The following is an 18,910-nucleotide window of genomic DNA, read 5'->3' on the forward strand; positions in this document are numbered from 1 at the left end:
CCTCTGTCAAGAACAATTACCGTTACCCCAACCCCTTCCGCCGGACCCCTGCCAAGAATAACCGCCCCCCGACTTCCTCTGGGCGACAGTCCCTCCCGCCGGGCCCTTGTCGGGAACAGCCGCTCCTCCCCACCGGTCAAGGTCTGCCTAGCAACAGTGACGTCACATCCCCGCTCGCGTGCAGCAATCCGAGGGCGGCCTGCAAAATAAGGCCTTGTTTACCAAAACTCGCTGTTAACTCCCTAGTTCAGACCTCACGTTATGTAATTTTAGTTTACTAAAAGCTGAACACTGTGTGTACATTAAATACCACCTCATATTTTTCCAAAGGCATTGGAAAGCGATGTCACAGCTAAGTACAGGAAGGCTAATACAAAGGTCGCTTATTGTAAGGGGAATGGAATATAAATATAGGAAACTTACGCAACCACTTTTGGAGTATTGTATACTCTATCTATGAAAGATGCCACTGCAGGTTCAGACAAACTTTACCTAACTTGATTTTTGGATGAAGGTTATTTTATGAGGAACCAGCTCCTATATCTGTTGCAGTTCAGATGGATTTTAATTGGGTGAATTCTGAGAGGCTCTTTTCCACTTGTCAGGAAGTACAATTTAAAATTAAAAGGTCCTGTATAAGAAGTGATCTCTCAAGAATGGGAGGTGTTGAACTCTATCCCAGAGAGAGGGACATATAAAAACAAACATTGAATATTTTTAAAGTGCAGGTAGATTGATTCCTTTGTCAAGAATAACACTTCACCTGACGAAGGACCAGCGCTCTAAACGCTCATGATTTCAAATAAACCTGTTGGACAGAACCTGGTGTTCTGTGTGACTGTCCACAAAAAGAATTTAAGGGTAAGGAAACAGGAGAATATGCTGAGGCCACAATCAGATCAGCCATGATCATGTGGAATAGTGGAAAGGCTGGACAGGTCGAATGCCCTACTCCTGCACCTAATTCGTATGCTTGTATTGAAATCATGGAGACAGTATTTCTAAAACTTGCTGATTTCCAGCTGTAACCAGGATGACAGCCTGAGTTTAAATCAGATCCAGAATCAGAGTCAAAGGTCCCACTAGTAAAGGGTGTGAGAGGGCTGTAGAAAAGGCATTCTGTAGTCACACAGCACGGAAGCAGACCCTTTGATCCATCTCGTTGATGCTGACCAAATTTCCCAAATTAAAGTAGTCCCACTTGCCTATGTTTGGCCCATATCCCTCTAAACCTTTCCTATTCATGCACCTATCCAAATGTCTTTTAAATGTTTAACTGTACCTGCATCTAATACTTCCACTGTTGGTTCATTCCACATACAAATTGCCCCCATGTGAAAAAATTTGCCCCTTAGGTTCCTTTTCACCTTAAAAATATGCCCACAAGTTTTGAACCCCCACTCTGGGAAAAAGATCTTTGCTATTCACCTTATCTATGCCCCTTATGATTTTATAAACCACTATAAGGTCACCGCTCAACTTCCTACACTTCTGTTAAAAAAAGTCCCAGCTAATTTTTATAACTGTAGTCCTGGCAACATCTTGGTAAACCTTTCTGAATTCTCTCCAATACTATCCTTCTGATGCCAGGGCAACCAAAACTGCACACAGTACTGCAAAGGTGGCCTCACTAACATCCTGTACCAACTCCAATACTGGTCTGAGCAATGAAGGCAAGTGTGCTAAATGTCTTCTTTTAACTACTCTATCTGTGAATCTATTTTCAAAGAATTATGTACCAGAACTCTGGGTTTCTCTGTTCGACAACACTACCTGTGGCTCTACCATTAACCATGGTTTGTTTTACCAAAATGCAAAACCTTGCATTTATCCAAGTTAAACTCCATCCGCCACTCCACAGCCCAATGGCCCAATTGATCAAGATTCCTTTGTAATCTTTATGACTTGGAGGTATCAGTGTTGGATTTGGATGGACAAAGTTAAAAATTACACAGTACCAGGTTATAGTCCAACAGATTTATTTGGAAGCACTAGCTTTCAGAGTGCCGCTCCTTCATCAGGTGGTTGTGGTGAATAAGTTCATGATCACAGAATTTATAGCCAAAGGAGTTTAGTGTCATGGAGAGGTGATACATTAAACAATTTCAGATTAAATCTTTCATCTTTTAGAATAGGATATGCTTATTTCTGTTCTTTGATATGTAAATCCCAGAACTTCTTTTAAATTACATTCTCAAGATAGCTCAGCTTTTCTTACAAATGGGTGTGTGGTCTGTCTGTGTCTCGATGTTGAGTCAGACTGACAAGTCCTCTGCATAGTTTTACATGGATTCATTAAGTTCTTGAGCAAAATAAATGTAATCCTGCAAAACAAATTCATCACATAAATATATATGTGTGCGCGTTTAAGAGTGGCAGATTGAGTGCACTTGATAGAGTGTGTTAGTGTGATGGGGTATGTGTCTGAGAGGGTGTGTGTATGTGTATGTGTGCATATGAGAGAGAGCTTGTTTATGAGGGGGGTCTGCATGGGTGTGTGAGTATGTTAGGAGCGTGTGTGTATTTGTGAGTGTATCATGCAGTGGGATGAAAGTCCTGGTTGAGGCGATTCCCATAGGTACTGAACTTTGCTATCAGCTTCCACTCAGCCACTCTGCGTTGTTGCTTGTCCCAAAGACTGCCTTGGAGGTTGGTCACCCGAAGGTCCGAGGACGAATGTCCTGGACCGCTGAAGTGTTCCCCGAGTGGCAGGGAACACTCCTGCCTGGTGATTGTTGCATGGTGATTCACATTCTAAAAGATTCTAATATTTAGAAACATTCTAAAAGATGAAAGATTTAATCTGAAATTGTTTAATGTATCGCATCTCCATGACACTGAACTCATTTGGCTATAAATTCTGTGATCGTGACATTATTCTCCACAACCACCTGATGAAGGAGTGATGCTCCGAAAGCTAGTGCTTCCAAATAAACCTATTGGACTATAACCTGGTCTTGTGTGATTTTTAACTTTGTAATCTTTGATAACCTTCTTCAATGTCAACTGTACCACCGATGTTGCTGTCATCTGTAAACTTACTGACTATGCCTCCTAAATTCTCATCTAAATCTTGATATAAGTAAGAAACAAAAGTTGCCCCGTCACCAATTCCTGTGAAACACTGCTGGTCAAAGACCTTCAGTCAGGAAAACAACCCTCCACTACCAGCCTCTGTTTCTACCGTCAAGTCAATTTTGCATCCATTTGGCAAGCTTTCCCTAAATCCCATGTGATTTAACTTTACTAATTAGTCTACCATGCGGAACCTTGTCCAAGGCTTTACTAAAATCCATGAAGACAACATCTACCACTTTGTCCTCATCAATCTTTTTGGTTGCATCCTCAAATAACTCAATCAAAATTGTGAGACATGATATCCTGCACACAAAGACTTGCTGACTATCCCTAATCCTTGCCTCTCCAAATGCATGCAAATCCTTTCTCTCAGGATCCCTCCAACACCTTCCCTGTCCTTGATGTCAGTCTCACAAGTCTACAGTTTCCAGGTTTTCCTTTATAGCCTTTCTTAAATAAAAGCAAAACATCAGCCACCTTCCAATCCTCTGTCACCTCATCTGTGACTGTAGATGATACAAATATCTCTGCTGGAGACTGCAATTTGTTCCCTAACTTCCCAAAACATCTTGGGATACACTTGATCAGGTACTGGAGATTTACTCACCTTTATGTTTTTCTAAGATCTCCAGCTCTTCATCTTCTGTAATATCGACTGTTTTCAAGACATAAATATTTATTTTTCCCAGTTCCCTAGCCTCCATTTCTTTGTCCACTGTAAAAATTGACATGAAATATTTGTTTTGTATCTCTCCTACCTCCTATGGTTCCATGATTTTTAAAGGATTCTGTTCTCTCCCTAGATTCTCTTTTGCTCTTAATGTACTTGTAGAATCTCTTTGGATTATCCTTAACCTTATCTGCCAAGACTATCTCATAGTTCCTTTTTGCCCTCCTAAGAAAGCCCCTACACCCTTTATATTCTTCAAGAGATTCACTTGATCCCAATTGTCTATACCTATTCATGACTCCTGGCAAAAGTGAAGAAACTAAGCTATTAGGAAATATCAAAGCTTATGGCTGAAGGGCACCCCATGGTTTTCTTTTTTTCTTAGATATCACCCAAGCTTGTTGATGTAGTGCCATGTCGGAGATTGTCCAATAAGGAAGTTAAGCATAGAATGTTGATAGCCGGGCTGCAGCAGTGGTTAGAGTTGTCAGAATGGTGGATAGTCACTGTTCAAATGCCTCAAAGATCAACACTTTGTCATCCAACTTTCAAATAATTGCTCTTTTGTATAGTTTTTGTCTGTATATCAATAACAACATAAAGTTAGATTACATTGTGAGAAATCAAGAGCAACTTGATCAGATTGTGGTGTCTAGTTGAGAATAGCAAAGGATCTTCAGTGTTGCCAACAATGTGAACAGGCAAAAATGGAATAAATGCTGAGATAATTAAATGATGTGAGTCTATAAAGGGGCTTGGGCGGGGCTGAAATATGAGAAATTTATTTGTTTTTAATGATGTTGGTTTGAATCATATGAAATAGAAATCCAGAAGTATCACTTCACACTTCTTGTGAGTATATTCCATATGACTGCTTATTTCACCAGTTTGTTCATCTTACTAAAGTCTGATAAGATAAAACATCATTGCAGATGCTGGAAATCTGAAACAAACAAAAACAAAGTTCTGGAGAATCTCAACACGTCTGGCAGTATCTGTGGAGAGACAGAAAAACAGAGCTAACATTTTGAGTCCTGTGACCCCTTCTTAAAATTCTGAAGGAGGATCATAGGAGTCAAAATGTTAACTCTGCTTTCTCTACAGATGCTGCCAGTCCTGCTGAAATCTTTTTTCTGTTTGTTTCTGATACTATCCTACTCACTGCTTTCTATAGTTCTGAGATTTGTGCCACCTATGAACTGTAAAATCATTGTCCCAATAGCCAAGCCCAGCTAGGAGTCTGGAGCAGCAGACATTTAGGGGTTCACACACAGAAATCACATGTACAAAAGAATAATTTGAAAGGTTAATGAAATGTTAACCTCAATACAACAAAGGTAGAAATTATATTAACAAATGTACAGAGCTCTGGACAAATTCCTTCTGCAATACCATATTCAGTCTGGGTCCTAATCCTCAGGAAGAATATCAGCTGTGAAAGGATGTAGCATTAACTGACGCGAATAATTAATCTGAAGGCAGTTCACCTTCTCAAATGCTGATCCAGTCAGCACAGTCCACAACCCCTGAATGATTTTTCTTTAAGCAAACCCTGAAGAGTTTAAATGAAAAGTGATGTATTAATTTGTTCTGAGTATTCAGTATAAAAGATTAAGAGGTGGGAGTCTAATTCTTGTGAACGAAAATCAAAATAAGGGATAAAGTCTTCAGGGACTAACATTAGAAAACATTTCTGCACCTAAAGTGGACGCCTGGAAGTTTCTCCTTAAAGAACTGCTGAAGATGAGGTCAGTTGATAATTTCACTATTGAGACGGCTAGATTCTTGATGCTCATGAACATGAAGGATTATGGAAGCAAAGTAGGTCGACAGAATTAAGATCAAGATCATACACGCTCTAACAGCTTGAAGGGATTAACAGCTTACTCTAGTTCCTGAATTCCTTTGCATTGATCATTAATAAACATAAAAAAGGTAATGGTTCCAAAGTAGAGACTGAGGACACAACAGATAAACAAACTTTTCCAATTCCCTCATCACTTCTTTTGAGTTTTATCATTTAGAAGGCTTGATACATTAAGATGAAATTGAATCTTTGGGTCAATATATCCATGTTCAATGGCCTTTTCTCCTTCCTGCATGAGTAAAGAGACATATATGCTGGGGACAAATCGTATTACATGTAAACCGTGGCACAATATCAATCAGTTGGGACACTCGAAGGTTTATCCAACATTGTTGGCAATTGTTCAAGATGCCCAAATCCTGTGGGTTCCAGAGAAACTACCTGCAATAGCTTTTTGATTATTTGTAAAACATGGGCTACAGCATTTTTTACTATTGGTCTGCATCACCTCTTTAATCTTTTGAGTTGTGATACTTCAAAAAGAGAAGCAAGAAAATCATGATAATTTTGCCTTTAGAATCAAAGACACAGTTTCTAAATTTGCAGATGACACCAAATGAGGTGAAGTGGCTTCTGGGAACACTGTGGAGCATTTGCGAGGTGGAGAGTGTCATGGATATAACATATGGAGAAATGGTCACATCGCAGGCTCCACAGGCAGGAAGGGAATGGGTGACCATCAGGCAAAGCAGGAGGACTAAGCAGGTTGTGCAGGAATCTCTGGCAGCTATTCCCCTGCAAAACAGATAGACCATTTTGAATACTGTTCAGGGGATAACAGCAGCAGCCAAATTTCTGGCACCATGGTTGGCTCTGCTGCAGAGGGAGGGAGAGATATGCACAGAAATGCTGTAGTAATAGGGGATTCAATCGTAAGGGTATTTCTGTGGCTGCAAACAAAGGATGGTATACTGCCTTCCGGGTGCTAGGGTCCTGGAAGTCTCGGAGCAGTTGCAGGACATTCTGGAGGGGGAGGACGAACACCAAGTGGTCGTGGTACACAGTGGTAAAAAAGGGACGAGGTCCTAAAATTAGAATACAGGGAACTAGGGAGAAAGTTGAAATGTAGGACCTCAAAGGTAGTTATCGCAGGATTGTTACCATCGCCACGAGCTAGTCAGAATAGAAACAGCAGGATATATAGGATGAATGTGTTGCTAAAAAGATGGTGTGAGGGGGAGGTTTTCAGATTCGTGGGGCATTGGGACCTGTACAAACTGGAAGAATTACACTTGGGCAGGACTGGGACTGATGTCTCTGAAGGGATACTTGGTAGAGTGGTTGAGGAGGTTTAAATTAGTGTGACAGGGCGATGGGAACTAAAGGAGTAAGTAGTGGATGCAGAATTTGAGTGAAGTAGAAACCAAAGCAAACATTAATAATAAGAACAAGCAGGGAAACGCTGCTGAAAAAAGCTGTGCAGGTAATCTGAAACGCATGTGTTTCAGTGCAAGAAGTATAAATGGCTAGGCAGATGAACATACAGCTTTGGTTAGTACTTGGAACCATGACACCAATGTGATTACAGAGACTTGGCTGAAAGTGGACAGGACTGATAGCTGAATGTCCCAGGATTTAGATGTTTTAGGTGCGATAGGAAGGGACGTAAAGGGGACTGGGAAGCTGCATTAATGGTAAAGGTGTATCTCAGCTGTACTGAGGAAGGATACATCAAAGCACTTGTGCAGCTTGGCAATATGGGTAGACCTCAGGAACAGCAAAGGTAAAATCACATTGCTGGGGCTATACTACAGGCCTCTCACAGTCAGTGGGTCATAGAGGAGAGAACATTTAGACAGATTTTGGAAAGATGTAAAACACAGCAGTGTTGTTATGGTGGGTGATTTTAACTTTCCCAATATTGACGAGGAACCACTACTTGTTAGGGGATTGGATGGGGCAGAATTTATAAAGACCATCCAGGAGGGATTCTTGACACGGTATGCAAACAGTCCAGCCAAGGAAGGGGTTATACTGGACCTGGTTGTGGGAAATGAGTCCAGCCAGGTGAGTGAAGTTTCAGTGGGGGAGTGTTTCAGGAGTAGTAATCATAATACCATGAGTTTTAAAAGACTCATGAATAGGGATATCAGCAGTCATAGAGTCACACAGCATGGAAACATGCCCTTTGGCCCAAAATGGTCCATGCTGACCATGGTGCCCGTTCAGCTAATTTCAATTGCCCACATTTGATCCGTATCCCTCTAAATCCTACCCGTCCATGTACCTATCCGAATGTTTTTTAAGTGTTGCCATTGTACCTGCCTGTGGCAGCCCATTCCATATATGCACTACTCTCTGCGTGAAGAAGTTGCCCCTCAGGTCCTTCTTAAATCTTTCCCTCTCCCTTTAAACCTGTGCCTTTTAGTTTTCAATTCCCATCCCTGGGAAAAAGATTATATGCATTCATCCTGTCTATGCCCCTCATGATTTTATACACTTCTATAAGATCACCCCTTATTCTCCTACATTCCAATGAATAAATCCTGTCCTGGATAACCTCTCCCTATAACTCAGGCCTACAAGTCCTGGCTACATCCTCGTAAATCTTCTTTGCACTCTTCCCAGTTTAATTAAGTCTTTCCCCATAATAGGGTGACCAAAACTGTATACAATTCTCCAAGGGCGGCCTCACCAATGACTTATATAACTGTAACATAACACCCCAATTCCTGTACTCAATGCCTCGACTGATGAAGGTCAGCATGCTATATACTTTCTTCACTACCCTGTCTGTCTGTGACGCCACTTTCAATGAACTACGTACTTGTACTCCTAGGTCCCTTTGTTGCACAACACTCCTTAGGACCTTAGCATTTACTATATAAATCGTACCTCTGTTTGAATTTCCAAAGTACAACATCTCACACTTGTCCGTATTGAATTGCATTTGCTAATCCTCAACCCACTTCCCCATCTGATTAAGATCCCTCTATAATTTTTGATAACTTTCCTCATGATCAATAATATCTCCTAATTTCGTATCAAGTGCACGATTACTAAACTATGCCTTATACATTCATATCCAGATCACTTATGTAAATAACAAAGGCCCCGGCATTGACCCCTGTGGCACGCCACTAGTCTCCAGTCCAAGAAACAACCCACAACCATCACCTTCCTAGCATCGAGCCAATTTTGAATCCAATTTGGATCATTGGAATCTCTTTTGGGTAGAAGTGACCTGTATGAGAAGGACGGATTGCACCTAAATTGGAAGGGGACTAATATACTGGCAGGGAGATTTGCTAGAGCTGCTCGGGAGGATTTAAAGATAGTGAGGAAAGAGATCAATCTGAGACTGGTACAGTTGAGAACAGAAGCGAGTCAAACAGTCAGGGCAAGCAGGGACAAGGTAGGACTAATAAAGTAAACTGCATTTCTTTCAATGCAAGGAAGGCAGATGAACTCAGGGCATCATGGTTAGGAACATGGGACTGGGATATCATAGCAAATACAGAAGCATGGCTCAGGGATGGGCAGGACTGGCAGCTTAATGTTCCAGGATACAAATGATACAGGAAGGATAGAAAGGGAGGCAAGAGAGGAGGGGGACTGGCATTTTTGATAAGGGATAGCATTACAGCTGTACTGAGGGAGGATATTACCGGAAATACATCCAGGGAAGTTATTTGGGTGGAACTGAGAAATAAGAAAGGGATGATTATCTTATTGGGATTGTATGATAGACCCCCCCCCCCCCCCCCCCCCCATAGTCAGAGGGAAATTGAGAAACAAACTTGTAAGGAGATCTCAGCTATCTGCAAGATAATTGGGTGGTTATGGTAGGGGATTTTAACCTTCCATACATAGTCTGGAACTACCATAGTGTTAAAGGTTCAGATGGAAAGGAATTTGTTAAGTGCGTACAAGACAATCTTCTGATTCAGTATGTGTATGTACCTATTAGAGAAGGTGCAAAACTTGACCTACTCTTGGGAAATAAGGCAGGGTAGGTGACTGAGGTGTCAGTGGGGGAGTACTTTGGGGCCAGCTACCATTATTCTATTAGATTTAAAATAGTGATGGAAAAGGATAGACCAGATCTAAAAGTTGAAGTTCTAAATTGGAAAAAGGCCAATTTTGACAGTATTAGGCAAGAACTTTCGAAAGCTGATTGGGGGCAGATGTTTGCAGGTAAAGGGACGGCTGGAAAATGGGAAGCTTTCAGAAATGAGATAACGAGAATCCAGAGAAAGTATATTCCTGTCAGGGTGAAAGGAAAGGCTGGTAGGTATAGGGAACGCTGGATGACTAAAGAAATTGAGGGTTTGGTTAAGAAAAAGAAGGAAGCATATGTAAGGTTAGATAGATCGAGTGAATCCTTAAGTATACTTAAGAGGGAAATCAGGAGGGCAAAAAGGGGACATGAGATAGCTTTGGCAAATAGAACTAAGCAGAATCCAAAGGGTTTTACAAGTACATTAAGGACAAAAGGGTAACTAGGGAAAGAATAGGGCCGCTCAAAGATCAGCAAGGTGGCCGTTGTGTGGAGCCGCAGATAATGGGGGAGATACTGAAGGAGTATTTTGCATCAGTATTTACTGTGGAAAAGGACATGGAAGATATAAACTGTAGGGAAATAGATGGTGCATCTTGCAAAATGTCCAGATTACAGAGGAGGAAATGCTGGATGTCTTGAAACTGGGAAAGGTGGATAAATCCCCAGGACCTAATTAGGTGTACCCGAGGACTCTGTGGGAAGCTAGAGAAGTGATTGCTGGGTGCCGGAAGACTGGAAGTTGGCAAACGTGGTGTCACTATTTAAGAAGGGCGGTAAGGAGAGGTGGGCACTCTTGTACATTGTCTATGGACCTGTCATAAGATTCGTATATACTGGCAAGTGCCCTGACAGAAATTTTAGGAACGGAAATTAAAGTGGACCCCGTATCTCTCCTTTTGGTCTTTTCGAACTTATTCTCCCTGGACGTGCATGGGAAGAGACTATTTTCTATTCTCTCTTTCTGCGCAAGGAAAAATATTTTGGTAAACTGGGTGGCTGAGGGTCCCCCTGGACTTTCAAATTGGCACAGATTAATTATGGAATGTATTCCCCTTGACCTCCTTACAAATATGGTGCACCGAAAGACCGAATTATTTTATAAAATATGGCAGCCCTTCTTGAATTATATGAATACAGATATTTCGGCTATCCTAACAAGGGCTTTTATTTAATTGAGATTACAAACCTGGCTGGTCCAGGGCCCCTTAGGAGAGGAATCCCGCACGAATACGGGTTTTGTTACATTTGGTGTTAACACATTCCGAGTATGCATCTCACTACCCAATTTCTATGTATTCCGCTGTTTATTTTTTCTTTCTCTTATTTGAATAATGTAAGAGACTTAAATATACACTCTGGTTAGTTGTAGGTTAGATTAGTAGTTAGCTGAGTTTTGTTTATTTTTCTCTGTATTTTTCTTTTGTTAAATTTTGGTTATTATATATTTAAGATTAAATTGTATATCAATGTTTGTACTTGAGAGTTTTGTTTATTTTTGTAAACTTGTAAAAATGTTCAATTTCTAATAAAAATATTGATTTTAAAAAAGCAGGGCGGTAAGGACAAGCCAGGGAACTATAGACCAGTGAGCCTGACCTTTGTGGTGTGCAAGTTGTTGGAGGGAATCCTGAGGGACAGGATGTACATGTATTTGGAAAGACAAGGACTGATTAGGAATAGTCAACATGGCTTTGTGCGTGGGAAATCATGTCTCACAAACTTGATTGATTTGGAGATGCCAGTGTCGGACTGGGGTGTACAAAGTTAAAAATCACACAACACCAGATTATAGTCCAACAGGTTTAATTGGAAGCACACTAGCTTTCAGAGCGACGCTCCTTCATTAGGTGATTGTCAATTAAACCTGTTGGACTATAACCTGGTGTTGTGTGATTTTAAATTCGATTGAGTTTTTTGAAGAAGTAACAAAGAGGATTGATGAAGGCAGAGCGGTAGATGTGATAATATGGACTTCAGTAAGGCATTTGCCAAAGTTCCCCATGGGAGACTGATTAGTAAGGTTAGATCTCATGGAATACAGGGAGAACTAGCCATTTGGATACAGAACTGGCTCAAAGGTAGAAAGGTGATGGTGGAGGGTTGCTTTTCAGACTGGAGGCCTGTGACCAGTGGAGTGCCACAAGGATCGGTGCTGTGTCCTCTACTTTTTGTCATTTACATAAATGATTTGGATGCGAGCACAAGAGGTACAGTTAGTAAGTTTGCAGATGACACCAAAATTGGAGGTGTAGTGGACAGTGAAGAGGATTACCTCAGATTACAACAGGATCTTGACCAGATGGGCCAATGGGCTGAGAAGTGGCAGATGGAGTTTAATTCAGAGAAATGTGAGGTGCTGCATTTTGGGAAAGCAAACCTTAACAGGAGTTATACACTTAATGGTAAGGGAGTGTTGTTGAAAAAAGAGACCTTGGAGTGCAGTTTAGATTAGATTAGATTACTTACAGTGTGGAAACAGGCCCTTTGGCCCAACAAGTCCACAGCGCCCTGCCGAAGCGTACCCACCCATACCCCTACATCTACATCAACCCCTTACCTAACACTACGGGCAATTTAGCATGGCCAATTCACCTGACCTGCACATCTTTGGACTGTGGGAGGAAACCGGAGCACCCGGCGGAAACCCACACAGACACGGGGAGAACGTGCAAACTCCACACAGTCAGTCGCCTGAGGCGGGAATTGAACCCGGGTCTCCAGCGCTGTGAGGCAGCAGTGCTAACCACTGTGCCACCGTGCCGCTCCTTGAAAGTGGAGTCGCAGGTAGATAGGATAGTGAAGAAGGCGTTTGGTATGCTTTCTTTTATTGGTCAGAGTATTGAGTACAGGAGTTGGGAAGTCATGTTGCGGCTGTACAGGACATTGGTTTGGCCACTGTTGGAATATTGCGTGCAATTCTGGTCTCCTTCTTATGGAAAGATGTTGTGAAACTTGAAAGGGTTCAGAAAAGTTTTACAAGGATGTTGCCAGGGTTGAGCTATAGAGAGAGGCTGAACAGGTTGGGGCTGTTTTTCCTGGAGCGTCAGAGGCTGAGTGGTGTCCTTATAGAGGTTTACAAAATTATGAGGGGCATGGATAGGATAAATAGGCAAAGTCTTTTCCCGGAGGTCAGGGAGTCCAGAACTAGAGGGCATATGTTTAGGGTGAGAGGGGAAAGATAAAAAAGAGACTTAAAGGGCAACTTTTTAACACAGAGAGTGGTACGGGTATGGAATGAGCTGCCAGAGGAAGTGGTGGAGGCTGGTACAATTGCAACATTTAAGAGGCATTTGGATGGGTACATGAATAGGAAGGGTTTGGAGGGATATGGGCCGGGTGCTGGCAGGTGGGACAGAATTGGGATATCTGGTCGGCATGGACGGGTTGGACCGAAGGGTCTGTTTCCATGCTGTACATCTTTATGACATAGGAGAAGTAGTCTATTCAGTCCATCTAGTGCTCTGCCATTCATTGAGATCACAGTTGATCTGATAATCCACAACTCCTTGTCTTTACCCCGTAACCCTTAATTCCCTCACTGATTGAAAATCTGCCTCTTTCAGCTTTGGTGTTCCTCTGTGGCAAAGAATTCCACAGATTCTCTACCATTTTTGTCTTAAATGGATGATTCCTTAATCTGAGACCTGAACTCTCCCATAAGGACAATCAGTTCTCCACATTATTTTGTCAAGCTCCCCTAAAAATCTCAAATATTTCGTTAACGTCTCCTCTCATTCTCCTAAATTCTAATGAGTAAAAGCCCTCTCCTCAAATGAAAATCCCTCCACACCTGGGATCAACCTAGTGAAACAGATCTTCACTGCCTCCAATGCCAGTGTATTTTTCTTCATTTAAGTATGCTAGTTGTGGTATGACAGTGTCTTGTATAGTTTTAGGAAGAACTCATTATTTTTATACTCCATTCCCTTTGACATAATAATGGCATGTATTACTTGAAAGGTGAACATCCAGGTGGAGTAGACAAAATTAATCTCAAAGGATAAAAACAAAAAATACTGTGCTACACATTAAAATGGATATAAAAAAGGGATAGAATTGAAAAGTAGAGAAATTAACACCAAACCAGTAACAGAATGGACAACATTTAGAGTACCATGTGCACTTCTGGTTACCAGTTTGCAAAAAGAATACTTAAAAAGGTGCTGGTAAGGTTGCAGAGAAGACGTACAATCAAACCAGAAATGCCGGGTGCTTACATCGGGAAAGGATTGGCAGTTGGATCTCCTTAATAAAATGCAAATGGATGACCTGACAGATCCATTGAAAATTAAATACTTTTAACAGAGTTAAATATAGAAAGAATGTTTCCTGGTTTGGAGAAGAGCACAATTAGAGCCTACTTATATTAGATAGTCATTAATAAATCCAATGGGGAATTTAGATGAAAGTTCTTTAACCCAAGAGTGGTGACAATGTGCAACTCACTATCACAGAGAGTGGTTGATGTGAAGCAATTAGTATTGATGTATTTAAAGGTGAGAACAAACAGAAGGTTATAATCTTGGATGCAGATAATGAAATATGAAAATACAAATGAATGGATTTTTAATTTGGCTCAAAGGTCTTTTTTGTGTTCCTGAAGTATGTTCCATTAACTCCAGAGGACAGGACAAGTAATTACAGGACAAGATATTATATTTCTATTTAAATAAATTATATTAAATAATTATTATTGTGTTCTTGTAGAAAATGAAGTAATTGGGTGTGCAATGTCATAGGTAATAGAAAACAATGAAATATCAATTATGTAAAAATTATATCTTTTTAACATCACAGATAGCAGATACAATATCTTGTAAAACAGTTGAAAAGATTATTATTTCTGATCTGTTTTATTATGCTAACAAACCCACAGGAACAAATTACATAAAACACTTCACTCATTCAAAAATTCACTATTCATCTTAAAACGCTGTCCAATTGCACAAGATCTTCAAAAACTCAACATTTTGAAAGCAACTCTTTTCTGACCGTACTTTTGAAAACATCAAGTTTTAGGAAAGAAAACAAAGAGTTCAAAGAGGCCTTGTCAGTTTTCCTTGACTTAAGCATTACAGTGTGCTGTACGTGTGCCATGCAACTCGGCAATGGAGAAAGGTCATTGACCATGCTCTATTTGACACAAGAAAGCAATCCCAAGAAACAACATAAACAACATGGCATTCAGAGGGTATACAGGAATCTGGGATCTGTTACATGCTGTTACAAACAAGAATAGAGACAGAAAAACTGCAGATGTTGGAATCCAAAATAGACAGGCAGGAGGCTGGAAGAACACAGCAAGCTAAGCAGCTTTCAGGACTGCAGTGTGTGTGTGGGGGGGGGGGGGGGGCGGGGGGAGCTGCAGATAAAGGGTGTGGCAGGAACAGGGTGGTGAAGTGGGGATAAGTGAAAACAGGCAGGAAGGTCAATGGGAGGAATTAATTTGGTTGGTGGGCAGAGAGCAGTGGAAGGGAGGGGGAGGGGCTGAGAAGGGAGTTGGGGGGGGAATGGGCGGGGCCTGGCTTGCTGTGTTCTTCCAGCCTCCTGCCTGTCTAATTTACAAGCAAGATTAGCTTTTGTTTTCTTTGAACTCTATTACCTGCATGACCACTATTCAAGTTGAAAACAATGAGACAGCCCTCCAGTATATTGAGTGTAAGAATCCTTGGGAATAGGAGTCTATGAGTGAATCACAACTCCATAATCCAGTCAAAGGATTGACTAAACTGACGTTCATACACTTTGAGATCATCTGATCATCAGACCCTTGGGATCAAGTATAGCTTTTACTTCACTTTCAGGTAGTTTACTTTAAGTAATACACAGCATCATGTCTATTATTTACACGAATACTACAATGTCGGGTTATGACATTGACAGAGTGTATAATAGCCACTTGAAAATTGGTAGGTAGTTCACTATTACAGGATTTAATTTTGTAGCAGATGTAGGTTTGCATAACATATATTGTATGTTTTCTAATGGATTTCTCATTGCATTCCACTCAGCCGGACTGAGAATGTGATAAGGAAAGTTTACAGGAGATAAGTGACCTAAGAACGCAGTATTATGTACAAGACTTTTAGATATTATATTTCTATTTAAATAAATTATATTAAATAATTATTATTGTGTTCTTGTATAAAATGAAAACTCTTTGTCAACCCTATAACTCTTTCTCCAGTGGTGATGTTGTACACCCTCAGTTTCCTCAGCCTGCACTACAACCAACGTCTGCTTCCCCACTATGTACAGCACGTTTCACTCTTTAGCAACAAGTTAAATCAAAGTAGAATCGTAAAAATGACAGTAATAGGATTTTAATATGGGAGCTGAATTCTACCTTCATACCCTGGACAAATTAACTATCATCCTCTAACCACTTTGAACTCACTATGTGCAACACTACAAGACAAGTAGGTTCTGCGAGATAGGTTTCTCATGTTTTCTGCTACGCCAGCTCAGTTCCACAGGCACTGGGAGCCCTTCTGTGCTACAGCAAAGTGGCCAACTTGTGGAAACCACAAGTGATAATTATCAGGATATCATAACACACATTGCAACGTATCCCAATAATTGAGCAATATCTTTAACCTTACAATTCTTTATATGTTAATGAATCAATAAGAACCTCTGACCTTCTGCATTTCTAAAGCAAGTAATAAATACTAAGGAAAATCTGATACTTCTGGCCATCTCCATTTTAGATGTGTCACTCTTTGGCATCACTAATTCCTCCAGTAGTGATGGAGAATGTAGCTTCATTCTCTGGTAAGTCTGGGCTGAAAGCAAGTAAAAAAAAAGTTAGAAGCAACACCAAACCAGAATTGCATCCAATTTTCAACATAAATATAGACTATTTTTGTTTCTGCCCAACCCTCCTTTCAATTGTTTTCATCTCGATTTATCAGTCATGTTATGGTATGTCATGTAAGTGATAGGCTAAAAAAGTGGGCAAAATATTTGCAGATGGAGTATGAGACAAAATGTGAATAGAAAATGATGTATTATTGAAATTGAGTAAAATTGCCAAACTGTGGCACAGAGGAACCTAGTTGACTTGGTAAATGAATCACAAAGGGTTAGTATGAAGGTGCAGTAAATGGTTACGGAGGCAAATAGAATGTTGTCATTCATTGCAAGGGTAATGGAATATAAAATAGGGAAATTTTACTACAATTTTACAGGGTGTTCTGAGACCATATGTAGAGTATTGTGTAGTTTTGGTCTCCTTACTTAAGAAAGAATTTATTGGCATTAAACACAGTTCAGAGAAGTTTAATTCAACCTAATTATTCGATGAAGGTATTATCTAATGAAGAAAGTTTGGACAGGTTGGGCCTGTATCCATTGGCATTTAGAAAAATCACATTGAAAAAAGATCCTGAAGGGACTTAAAAGGGAGTTTTGAGAAGATTTCTAGCTCAGGTTGAGGTTCCTGATGTAGGTTTGCTTGCTGAGCTGGAAGATTCATTTTCAGACATTTCGTCACCATATGGTATGTCATCTCCTGTAGTAATGTCATTTCCTGTTCTTTTTCTCAGGGGGTGGTAAATGGAATCCAAGTCAATGTGTTTGTTGATAGAATTTCCACTGAAATGCCATGCCTTTAGGAATTCTTGTGCATGTCTCTTGTCCTAGGTTGGATGTGTTGTCTCAGTCGAAGTGGTGTCCTTCCTCATCTATATGTAAGAATACTAGTGAGAGTGGGTCATGTCTTTTTGTGGCTAGTTGATGTTCATGTATCCTGGTGGCAAGTTTTCTGCTTGTTTGTCCAATGTAGTGTTTGTTACAGTTCTTGCAAAGTATTTTTGCAAAACACATCCATCTTAGGACAAGCCAAACAGAGATATGCACAACAATTCCCAGAAGCATGGCATTCCAACCAGAACTCTATCAACAATTACATTGACTTGAACCCTATTTACCACCCTCTGAGAAAAAGAACAGGAAATGACATCACCACAGGAAATGGCATCACCAACCCAAAGAAACTTAAACACATAAATAGAAAGTGGGCCATGCCACCAGTGCTTCATTCGAAGGCTCACTGATGATGTTACTTAGTATGGTGATGAAATGTCAGAAAATGAACCTTTCAGCTCAGCGAGTAAACCTACATCCAGGACTTGATCGGGTTCGTGCTGAAATAGAACCAGGGAAACCAATTTAAAAAGGGTCTCTCAGAGAATTATTTTTCTCTCAGCATGTCAATGATCTGTGGAATTCTCTTCTCCAGACAGCAGTAGAGGCAGGGCCAGAGAACATTTTTAATCATGAGTTATATATATTCTTAATTGACAAGGGAGTCAAATGTTATGGAGGTCCAACATCAGATCTGCTGTAGATAAACGTTGCAGCAGACCAGAGGGGTCAAATGGCCAACTCTTACTGCTAATTCATTTGTTCATGTGTGTACACTACTGAAAGTTGGTCCTTGCATCATTGTCTGCTGATGTTTCACCCTGAAATTTTTTTTTGGCAGTTTCTGTCAGTAGTTGTTATGCCACCAATATATCATAATCTTTCTTCTTTCATTTAATTACAGTATCTAGCTTCCCCTTAGGTGAAATGATAAGCTTCAGATGTGTATCCGCCCACTCTTAGTGAAGAAGCTAAATGAAGCTCTTAAGGTTGAAAAGAGGAAACAAACAAGCATTACCAATTTTTGGGAAGTGAGATCTGTGTGTGTATTTGAATGTATTATTTTTATTTCATACTTTTCCATCCTCCTTTCCCTCCTGTGTTGTTGGTAGTGCTCCTGACAGTATATATGTTAGGCAAGGTAAGGCAATAGGAAGTGCTGTTCAGCAGGGAACGGGGTGTGGTGAGTTGAGGAAATGGTAGGCCAGGAGAGGGCTACTCTTGCTCCTCAGATAAATACATGTGAATTGGTTCCCCTCTTTTTAATTCCCCCTCCACTGGTCACAATAAATATTTCTGCTTCTTTTGAGCACGTTTTAAATTAAAACATAGTATGTAATTTACATTTTAAATTAAAATGTAGTCAGTTTGCTAGAAAAATGAAGGAAGTAATTTCAAGTTTTCTTGTGTGAAAGAAAGAAGAATTTTAATACCTACTAATCCTAAGGAAATACTAATAAAATATGACATCAAACTCATACGCAAACAAAAGTAATAAGTTTGAAAGGGCATGTATCTGGTATACTGTTACAGGGAGACAGAGAGAATGAAGGTGGTAATGTTTAAAGAGCTATTAGAATTTTGGAGGTGTTAGAACCTGAGACTATAGTTATTTAATTGTTGATTGACATCTTTAGTAGCAACA

The 18,910-nt window shown here is 40.4% G+C and overlaps 1 protein-coding gene across 1 annotated transcript in view; it reads right to left on the minus strand.

The window, feature by feature from the left end:
* Positions 1 to 16,333: 16,333 nt before the first annotated feature.
* The window catches only part of dmc1 (DNA meiotic recombinase 1), a 190,276-nt gene continuing 187,699 nt past the window's right edge, over positions 16,334 to 18,910 (minus strand). The window contains exon 14 of the mRNA XM_072588265.1: positions 16,334 to 16,403. Within this exon, the coding sequence (XP_072444366.1) occupies positions 16,334 to 16,403 (70 nt within the window). The remainder of the gene's footprint in view (positions 16,404 to 18,910) is intronic.

This window comes from Chiloscyllium punctatum, chromosome 18 (assembly GCF_047496795.1).
Source record: "Chiloscyllium punctatum isolate Juve2018m chromosome 18, sChiPun1.3, whole genome shotgun sequence".
In the NCBI taxonomy this organism is placed as follows: domain Eukaryota; kingdom Metazoa; phylum Chordata; class Chondrichthyes; order Orectolobiformes; family Hemiscylliidae; genus Chiloscyllium; species Chiloscyllium punctatum.